Source organism: Populus nigra, chromosome 12, assembly GCF_951802175.1.
Source record: "Populus nigra chromosome 12, ddPopNigr1.1, whole genome shotgun sequence".
In the NCBI taxonomy this organism is placed as follows: domain Eukaryota; kingdom Viridiplantae; phylum Streptophyta; class Magnoliopsida; order Malpighiales; family Salicaceae; genus Populus; species Populus nigra.
The window spans coordinates 3,512,356-3,522,146 of record NC_084863.1 but is presented as its reverse complement, the minus strand read 5'-3'; the positions used below and the strand labels follow the sequence as shown (position 1 = coordinate 3,522,146).

General features: G+C 28.9%; 1 protein-coding gene across 2 annotated transcripts; it reads right to left on the bottom strand.

Moving 5' to 3' along the window:
* Window positions 1–4,228: 4,228 nt before the first annotated feature.
* On the bottom strand, window positions 4,229–9,701 carry LOC133669642 (casein kinase 1-like protein 10). 2 transcript variants are annotated; one of them, XM_062089857.1, is made up of 14 exons: window positions 9,178–9,701; window positions 9,025–9,065; window positions 8,322–8,391; window positions 8,053–8,201; window positions 7,862–7,957; window positions 7,177–7,247; window positions 6,381–6,442; window positions 6,224–6,287; window positions 6,016–6,100; window positions 5,669–5,795; window positions 5,336–5,409; window positions 5,199–5,259; window positions 4,807–4,934; window positions 4,229–4,663 (listed from the first exon to the last, which is right to left on the bottom strand). In XM_062089857.1, the coding sequence occupies exons 1-14, from the start codon at window positions 9,251–9,253 to the stop codon at window positions 4,376–4,378; spliced, it is 1,392 nt and encodes a 463-aa protein (XP_061945841.1). In that variant the 5' UTR covers window positions 9,254–9,701; the 3' UTR covers window positions 4,229–4,375. The 2 variants fall into 2 exon arrangements, with proteins under 2 accessions (XP_061945841.1, XP_061945840.1); XM_062089856.1 differs by having other exon boundaries at window positions 5,199–5,262; window positions 9,178–9,700.
* Between the last annotated feature and the right edge of the window lie 90 nt (window positions 9,702–9,791).

The window sequence follows — 9,791 nt, the reverse complement described above, 5'->3', positions numbered from 1 at the left end:
ATAAAAATGGGGACCAAAGTTAATATAAAAAATAAATTTTAAGAGATGAAATTGAAAAATAAATATTCAAAACAAAATATATATAGCAATCAAAAGTTTGAGAACCAAATTTGATATAATCAGTAAATAATATGACATTTCTAAATTTTTCACAACTTCTAAAAAGTGTTTTTTGCCCAAATTTTTCAGGAAAATATTTTACTGGAAACCAGATCAAATTTTTCTTTGACTGGAAAGTGTTTTCCGTTGACTAACTTTTCTAATAGCAAATAAACACATAAAAGTTTGAAAAATATTTTTCTGAAAAGTGAATTACAAGAAACAAATATAGTACTCAAATTTCTTGCAACTTTAAGAACTTATTCGTGAGAATTTTTTTGAAAACTTAATTGAGATTTACTTAAAAATGTGAAAATAATGTTTATTTAAAGAACAATGTAAATGATATAAAGAATATTAAAAGAGTTCGGAATTTATTGGAAATTAAAACATTGTAGCTTCAAAATTAGGAATATTATTTACTTGAATAGTATAATGGTGGTTTTGCTTTTATATTAATGTATTATTTGAGATTGTGGTAACGTTTATTTTTTAAAATGTTTTTTATTTGAAAATTTATTAAAAATATATTTAAAAGAAAATCAAAGAAAAAAAATCAAAATTTTTTAAAAGCATTTTTTGACATAAAAACAACTACTCTTTAGAAAAATTTAGTATTAGCTTATAAGAGCATTTAAGTATTTTCACAGATCCATTAATCATTGTTAAATTGATTAGGAATAAATAAATCTTTTTCAATTCTAAACTCATATTGACGATCAAAATACCATTGTAAAAAAAAAATTGAATTGGCATTAAGAGATATTGTTTATTTCCATAATGTTTTTTTTGTTATTATAAAGTAAATCGATGAACAATTTAGTATATGATCATATGTTAAAAATAATAAGAAATTAAAATGAACATTGAAATAACTAAATTGCTTTTAAAAGTGAAAAAATTAAAACCTAAGTTAAAGGGTTTTTTTTTTTGTATTTTCATAATAAGTTTTTCATTATTGTGAAGTCAACTTAGGAAATGTAGTATTTGACTAAATATATATATATATATATATATATATATATATATATATATATATAAAAAAGATATTGACCACCTGACGCGCTTCCTAACACATGTGGTGTCTCTTAACATCAAAAATATCCTCCCATCGTATAACTAGAAGCACAACAATGCCTTTTGAATTTGTAGTTGGGCATGTTAGCTTTAACAATATAGTTTGTCGCAGTAGATTTTTCTTTTTTTTTGTTATTTTTTCTCTCTTCTCCCTCAAAAATTATAAATTGACCCTCCTGATTGTTGGTTTTTCAACTTCAATTCTTTTTTTTAATTTATAATTTTTGTTCTTAGCTATTTTATAAAAAAATTATTTATTTTTAATTTTATCATTCTTTTCCAATTTGCTATATTTTTTTTTCAAATTCAATCTTTTTTCTTTTGATCTCTAATGTTTTTTCCATTTTATAAATTTTTAATGGGTTTTTAATTTTATTCTTCAATCCAAATTGATAGTAATATTTTCTAATTTGGTCCTCATTATTTTGATTTTTATTTTTTTATTAACCCTTTTATAAAATTTATTATTCTTTTCAATTTCACCCTTCAATTATTTTTTTATATTGGTTTTGATTATCATTCTTTTGATTTTTTAGGTTCTTTTGCTAGATTAATTTTTCTTTTTAATTTCACCATTCAATCAAATATAAAATTTATTTTGGTCCTCATTCTTTTAATTGCTATTTTTAATTATTTGTATAATTGAAATTTTTTTTTTTCAAAATTATTATTTAATATTTGATTGATTGAGAATTGAACTTCATAATTTTTCTTGATAGGATACTACGGGTTTAATGACCTGAGTCATAGGTTTGAAAAGTTAACATTTTTTTTTTAAATAATTTATAATTCTTATTATTTTTTTATTGGATTATTTCAATCTCATGATCTCGCCCATAGGTTTGACGGGATATACTGGATTGGCCCGATCCTGACTACCAGGATTATTTATACTGACTTGAGTTGACCAATATTATTTTTTATGTCTTTTTACTATATTTTATTCTTCTATATCTAATAATATATGAATTGAGATACATCACTTGTCCTTTTTTGAAAAAAAATATTTTCTTTCCAAGGTTTTTTTAATCATTTTTTTTTTAAAACTTGATTTATTTATTATCATTTTAAATTTTTCATTGTACACTCATCAGGTCATGTTTAAAAACAAAAAAGTAACCGTTTAAATAGAAAAACAAAAACATTAAATGTTGATTTCACTATCTCTTAAAATTGGTGCTCCATTAAACAAGAAATGCTACATCTTTCTTTTCTTTTCTTTTCTTTTTTGTAACAACTATATCGCTTGTTCTTTTGTTACAGGATTTTGGTTCCTTTAGAGATTGCGGTGTGTTTTGTAGGAGCTCCTTTTGTGGAAGTGTTCTTCTAAGAGGTAAAAAATATCTTGTACTTTTATTAAGAGAAAGCTATGATTTTATCAGGGTGCACAAGAAATAATTAGTAATATTTTATTAGTTATTTTATATAATTTATTTTGAAAAAAAAAACACAGGTAGAAAAAAAATGAAACCCATTACTCATAAAAAGTTATAAAAATATTTTTATGTGGAATTTCTCTTTTTTATTTGTGTTTATCTATTTTTTTAAGTGTATCCCATAAAATAACTAATAGGATGTCACTAGTTATTTTATGAACATCGTAAAACTTCTCAATTCTTAATGATGATATTAATATTTTAATAACATGAATTACTTACTAATAAATTACATTAAATTTATTTGCATTTATGTATGTATATTCCATATGGCTTTGCATATTGAAAAAAAAAACCCCTCTTTTGTTCCATGTGCTTCTCCCCGAACCTTAAGAGTCTGTTTGATATTATGATAGTTATTATTTTTCAAAGTGTTTTTCATTTAAAAATGCATCAAAATAATATATTTTTTATTTTTTATTTTTAACATCAGCACGTCAAATGATGTCGATGAATTGTTTTATCACTTAGTTAATGTTTAATTTGACAAAATAAAATTCAGTTTCATTGATTTAAAAAAATTAAAGCTTCTAGCACATAATTTAAAGCTTAAACAAATGCTCAGCTTCTTTTTGCTAATACTAAGGGGAAGAGTTCATATCTTTTTTATAACTTAACCTTTTTTTATTCAAGCATTTCACATTGCTTTTTATTTAGGATTTGAGTTAATGGTTTATTTTGGTTGCTTATATATAAAGATCTCGCAATATCATCTCTAGCGCTTGATTAATGCTGGATTTGAAAACATAAAATAAAATTTTATTGATGTAAAACAATTAAGCTTATAGGATTAAAATTTAAATTAAAACAATTATGATAGGATAAAGTCAATGGGCAGGGCAACTTGACTTACCCGTGTATCACATGTGCTAGCGTATGGAGGAAGCTGTCAGGTTTGTATGGAGGAAGCCGTCAGGTTCTAGCACCACATGCAACTTTCCTTAATGGTGGAACATTTGCTTCATAATTAAATGAAATCAACTTATTGATCCTAATCAAATTTATAACCTAAGTTATTGATTTTTATTTTTTTTATATAAAAAACTATATACAATGCTTGAACATCTATTCTATGTGTTAAAAAAAATTAATCCTTCGCTACGACACCTATCTATATGCAAAGCACATCACCATAAAAAGAATTGCTTATTCAAGACTCAAATCTAGAATTAGAGGATATTTTTTTAATGTAATATTATTTTTTAAAATATTTTATTTAAAAATATATTAAAATAATATATTTTTTATTTTTTTAAAATTATTTTTAATATCAACACATCAAAACAATCTAAAAACATAAAAAAAAATTAATTTTAAACAAAAAAACAAAAAAATAAAATTTCTGAAAAACCCGATTCAACTGTAAAAATAATAAAAATTAATTTTAGACATGATCTTAGTTTTAAAAAACTAATTTTAAACAAGATCTTAGTTTTGCCTCAGGAAGGGAACTTGCCAAATCCAAAAACGAAGAGGACAAATTCTTGAAAAACGAGAACAAAGAGTAAGATTTGGAATGTCCAATCATCTCTAGAGAACTCATTATTTTCTTCTTGGTTGCTTCACAGAACTACGTCGAAACAAGATGTACGACACCCGGATGCTGCACATGCAGATTTCTTAGAAGGGCAAAATGCATCATAATTTTATCAAAACGAAAAAGCTTGAATAAATATGCGTTACATGCAATGAAACAAGAACACATGTATTGTCTCATCATAAATAAAAAGCACCATCTTTTACTAAAAGTAATGTAATAATGTTCATTGCTTCCTCTTCTGTGTGCCAATGGAAAGATTCTCAAAGCTTCGAAGATGGCCCTCACGGGTGCCTTTTGTAGGGGTTCCATGAGAAACTGATGCCATTTTGGACTCAACTCCAGAACGGTTTTTTTGGGTGGTAGGCAGGCGATTAGTATTCGAAAACAGCCAACTTGATCTACTCTCATTAGCTGAAACAGTAGTGCCTATTCTGCTGCTTGAAGCAACAGCCTTTCTTGACATACTTCCATTGTGAGAGAAAGAAGTGCGGCCTCTATCCAAATCAGATCGCTGGAGAAGATGCATATTTATAGCAGAAATTAACATCACCTACCAGGAATTCTAGAGTTTTTGTATCTACCTCCTCAAAGTGGTAATGTTACACGTTAGGAAAAGGTATTTAAGTGTAGCATTTTCTGGATGCCATTACTTACCACTTCCTTTGATGGTGAAACATTCTCCGATGGCCTGTGCTTCGAGCGATCAACATTAACATTGGAAGCACTTCTTCTACCCAACACTTCAACCACACCCAAATATCTATCATGCATCTCTTTTCCCACTAGTTAAAACAAGTAAATAGAAACAAAAAAGTTATTTCATATTCCGGAAAAAAGGAAGTTGAAAAGGTCTAATTTAAGGAACAAAGCCTCAATGGTAATCACTATAAATTTTAATCTAGCTAATAATCGCAAGTTTACCATGTAATTAAGAAATCATGTTTTTATTTCAACACAGTCATGCACATAAGTTTTTATGAACAAAACTAGCTTAACATTCCTCTCTATACCCTCTCTATACCTTCCTAACTCAATAAGGAACACACCTGGAGTCTTTTCTGTTTTTTCAGTAGATGGTCGAAGTTTTGAACCTGCCTTTGCACTAGGCTGCTGAAACATACAAAATATATTATAAATATCAAACAAAGAAAAAGTCTACGCTATAAAAGTGACGAACATTAACCTTTTGTCTAGAATTGGAACCAATTTGAGGATACTTCAATATTGTCCAATCATATATATAATCAAATTGATAGCCTGCACAAATAATCCATGTCAGGATTTGTATTGCTCAGGAACCAGGCAAGGCCAAACTACTTTTATAGCCTGCACAAAATCTGTTATTCTAATGATGCCGGCCACTGGAGTCACACTCTCGAATGCGAGGGGTAGCAGTCATTACCAACAGGAAGAGACAAGAAAAAATAGGAAATGACTTGTCAATCAAAGCATTCCTTGCCCATGCTATATTATGGGAAGATACACTAAATTAATAAACACAATCTCCATGTTTTACCTTCTCTAAGAAACAAGTCACGAAAAAGCCTCTTCAAATATGAATAATCCGGTTTGTCTTCAAATCGTAATGATCGACAATAATGAAAGTATGATATGAACTCTGATGGGTATGATTTGCAAAGAACCTGTCAAAAGATTATTGGAAGTTTAAGCAATTCTGTCTTTTTTATTTTTATTTTTAATTTTGCAACAAGATAAACATTGACAAGAGAAAAGAAAAGAAAAGAAAAGAAAGCAGGGTTTAAGAGATCAATTAACACATTCTTCCATATTAAAATAAAACGAACATAACATGAAATGGTATGCTTTAGTAGAAGAAGGTGTCATGTCGAAACGTAGTATTACCTCTATAGGAGTTAAAGTCTTCTTTTCACTGATTTTATCATACTTCTGCTTTTTTGTCCCTGCTTTAAGACCCTGCCACGGAAGGCTGACGCCAACAGTTCATGAAACTTAGAATATGATGCAAATAAACAACTTGTATTTGATCCTATGAAAGACTCTAAAAGCAAAAATTAGATAGGACTAACATAACATTTATTTTATGTTCAACCTTCCCCTGAGGAAATACATAAGCACATAACCGAGAGATTCCAAATCATCTCTTCTACTTTGTTCTGTTAACCAAGCAACACAATAATTAGATGCATAAATTAATCTAAAACTCTGCCAAGTAATAAAATCAACAATTGATATAAGACTTTACTTACCAACTCCAAGGTGAGTGTTAACACTGGCATATCGAGCTGTGCCGGTAAGATTTTTATTTTCCCTGAGAAGATACAGCAAATTCACAATTATATAAGCAATATATTACAAGTCTAGTAATAATGCCCCATGGTGGTTTGCATGGGAATGGAAACCAGTATTTTGGTAAATCATTTCAATATTGAAAAAAAGAAAATGAAAACCCTAATGATTTCTGTTTGTCATTGAAGTGATGTGCTGTATTAATTAAAGCGAGAATTTGTTATGCACCAAAGTAAAATTAAATATAAGAAAAATCAATCCCAGTACAACTAATTTTGAGCAGAGTTTGATAGAGATGGTAACATCCAATCCATTCAGTTTATCTGAATGCTCACCAAAATTTTCACTTAAGCACTTTCCAAATGATACCTTTTGAATAGTATGTTGTATGCACAAATTCAATAAATAGATCAACAAGATAGATTGTGGGGGGGGGGATACACTACACAATACAATAGATACTCAAGGAATGACTATAAATAGTTAATCTATAGGAGAAAGAGTGATTAATAAGAGAGATTTAAAAATATTATTTTTTAGCCCAAGTGAAAATATTCTTTAATACTTTTGGTCTTTTAGTAGGCTCGTATGTTCCTTTTGCTTTCATCTTTGTATTTGTTTCTCTCCTCAAGATAGACCCATGGAGTAGCTATTGATTATTTTTGGAGTACTATAAAATTTCTCTACAAAAGAGAGGGAGCACAATGTAAAGGAAAAACACGCAATGTAAAGGAAAAGCATAGTAACTGGAAGTACCTGTATGGTATGTGCTTATGAGTTTGAGAATCCCTATACTTCTTTGCAAGGCCATAATCAATAATATAAACCTGGCATAATTACTAACAATGAAATAACCACCAACTGCAGAAATAAGTAAAGAAGATGTTCTCACTCTCAATAAAATCAGGACTTTCGCTAGGGAACCAAATTCCAATTGGACTTCATAATTCTCTTCAGAAAATAAAGACAAATCAATTTGAGAAATACCAAATATCTAAGGGTGTTTAATTATATTTTAACAATCTCATCAACTAATTTATATTTATTTTAATAGCAGCACCATATTATTATCGCTTCACTATGCCCAACAATAAGTGAAAATATTTATCATAGTTAGGATATTCATAATAGATATCTCTCGATTACAACTACAATTTTTTTGTTATTTTACTGTTATATCTAATATAGTAAGCATGTAAATGCATCACAATAATGAAGTTTGAAAAAAAAAGAATGAAAAAAAAAGTTTTGGAAAATTGCAAAGAGGTAAATTCCATAGTTGACAACATCCCACTAAGATATTTAAATTACAAAACTATGGTTTAAATAAGACTCTCTAATGTTTCTAACTGAACAAAGATCCACTCCAAAATTTTAAAATTTGAAATTGCAACTGAAGATAAAGTTAAACATGCACATGAACTGCAGCATATTAATATACCTGATTGGCTTTACGTCCCAAACCCATAAGAAAGTTATCAGGCTTTATGTCACGGTGAAGAAAGCCCCTTGAGTGCATATATTCAACCCTGTTAATCTAAAATAAACAACTAAGAAAATTAATGATCTAATCTAAGAGGAAGCTCATTGAGCCAAGGGAAATAACTTCCTCCAAGAGAAGTAGACACATACCAATTGATCTGCAAGCATCAACACTGTTTTCAAAGAAAGCTTACGATTGCAGTAGTTGAATAAGTCTTCAAGACTTGGCCCAAGAAGGTCAATAACCATGATGCTGTACTCACCGTCAACACCAAACCACTTGAGTTGAGGAATTCCCACTGCATAAAAAATAAATGAGATAATAATTCAATTATAGTGCAAAAATGACATCTATCACTTTATTATAGCTTATTGTACCACATTAAGAATAACAAGAAGGAAAGACAGTGAAGACTTACTTCCTCCTTGAAGAAGCATGTAAATTTTAGACTCATAGTGAAGCTGAGGGTGCTTGCTCCTTACAGGTTCCTTAAAATTAACAGGAAAAAGGAAATATATGCTGAGAGCTTGAGAAAGAAAAATGTGTTCTTAGATAAAACTTAAGATAAATCAATAGATGGATCTCAATTTGTTTTCTTGATATTCAATTACATACACTTCATCAATACAATTACGTGACTTAATTTTTCCTTTAAAAAACAATGCCTTCTTGATGACGGTAAAGAAGAATCTTATAAAGGTTAGGACTGGCTGAAATTCTCTACCAAATTAATGCATGTCACAGTTCAAAAGTTTGTTCATGCCATAGCAAGAACTTATGCAGCTACATCACCTTCCATGCAAGAATTCTTGCGTTTGTATGCATTTTTTTCTTTTACATAATTCTTGCATTCAAGTAGTAATGGCACTACCAAAATAAACTCAAATCAAAATGAACCAAGCATACTCTTTCAGAAAAAGAAAAAGGAAAAAAATTCCAATTCAAGGCACAGTGCACATCTCATGGCCATTCAAAAGGCATTGATCAGAGAGAATCATCAGTCCTAAATTTCTTACATTGCATACCCCTCTTTAGCAGTCAATGCCCAATACATTAAATTCCAATAAAGAAGATGAAAATAAGGTAAAATTTCAAACAAAAAATGAATGTTGTTCAAATACCAGCTTTATGCCAACTTCCTCTCCATTCTGCACATCAATCCCTGTACAAATTAAAGCCATAAGCGATATTCATAAGTTTCTTTCAAAACAAAATTGCAATTACATAATATAATGAGAAGAAGAAGAAGAAGAAGAAGAATAAGAAGAACTGACCAAGAAAAATCTCCCCAAAAGATCCTCCACCGATCTTTCTACCCAGTTTGAATTTCCCCCCAACAATATGATCCATAATTTATAAAACCAATTGAAATGCTCTACAAGCCAAAAATTTTCTGAATGCCAAAACTTTGGAAAACAATCAATAAAATAAATCCAAAAGAAAAGAAGAAATATTTAGCATGTATCAATCAATGTAGAACAATTTACTCAAAAAAGGAAGAAAGAAACATATATAAGCATCAATGTCTAAGATCATGAAATCAAAAACATTTTATTGGAAAGAAAAGCTAGCATCCTTCGAATTTAAAGAAAAAAAAACAATGGGCAAAACTCATAGGTGAAAAGGAGATTGAGAGCTCTGTAGAGTAGAGTTTTGTTTTTGGACAATCACCATAAAAGATCCCTTTTGATGATGATGACAAAAAATCAAGAAACTCTCTCTCTCCTTTTCTTTTCTGTCAATTCATGGCTAAAAGATTTCTAAAAAAAAAAGAATAAAAAATTCATGGTTAAGAGAAGGAGGCAGGCTAAAAACACTCGTAACAGCTCCTGACGCGTGTCTATATTTTTTCTATTGAAAAAAAGGGTCTTTTTCCATATGTCATATA

Coding starts and splice junctions, on each gene's coding strand:
- LOC133669642 (XM_062089856.1), bottom strand. CDS start 9,253: ATGGATCATATTGTTGGGGGGAAATTCAAACTGGGTAGAAAGATCGGT. Junction 9,066..9,177: donor TTTTGGGGAGATTTTTCTTG/GTCAGTTCTTCT, acceptor TAATTTGTACAG/GGATTGATGTGCAGAATGGA. Junction 4,664..4,806: donor TTTCACCATCAAAGGAAGTG/GTAAGTAATGGC, acceptor CATCTTCTCCAG/CGATCTGATTTGGATAGAGG.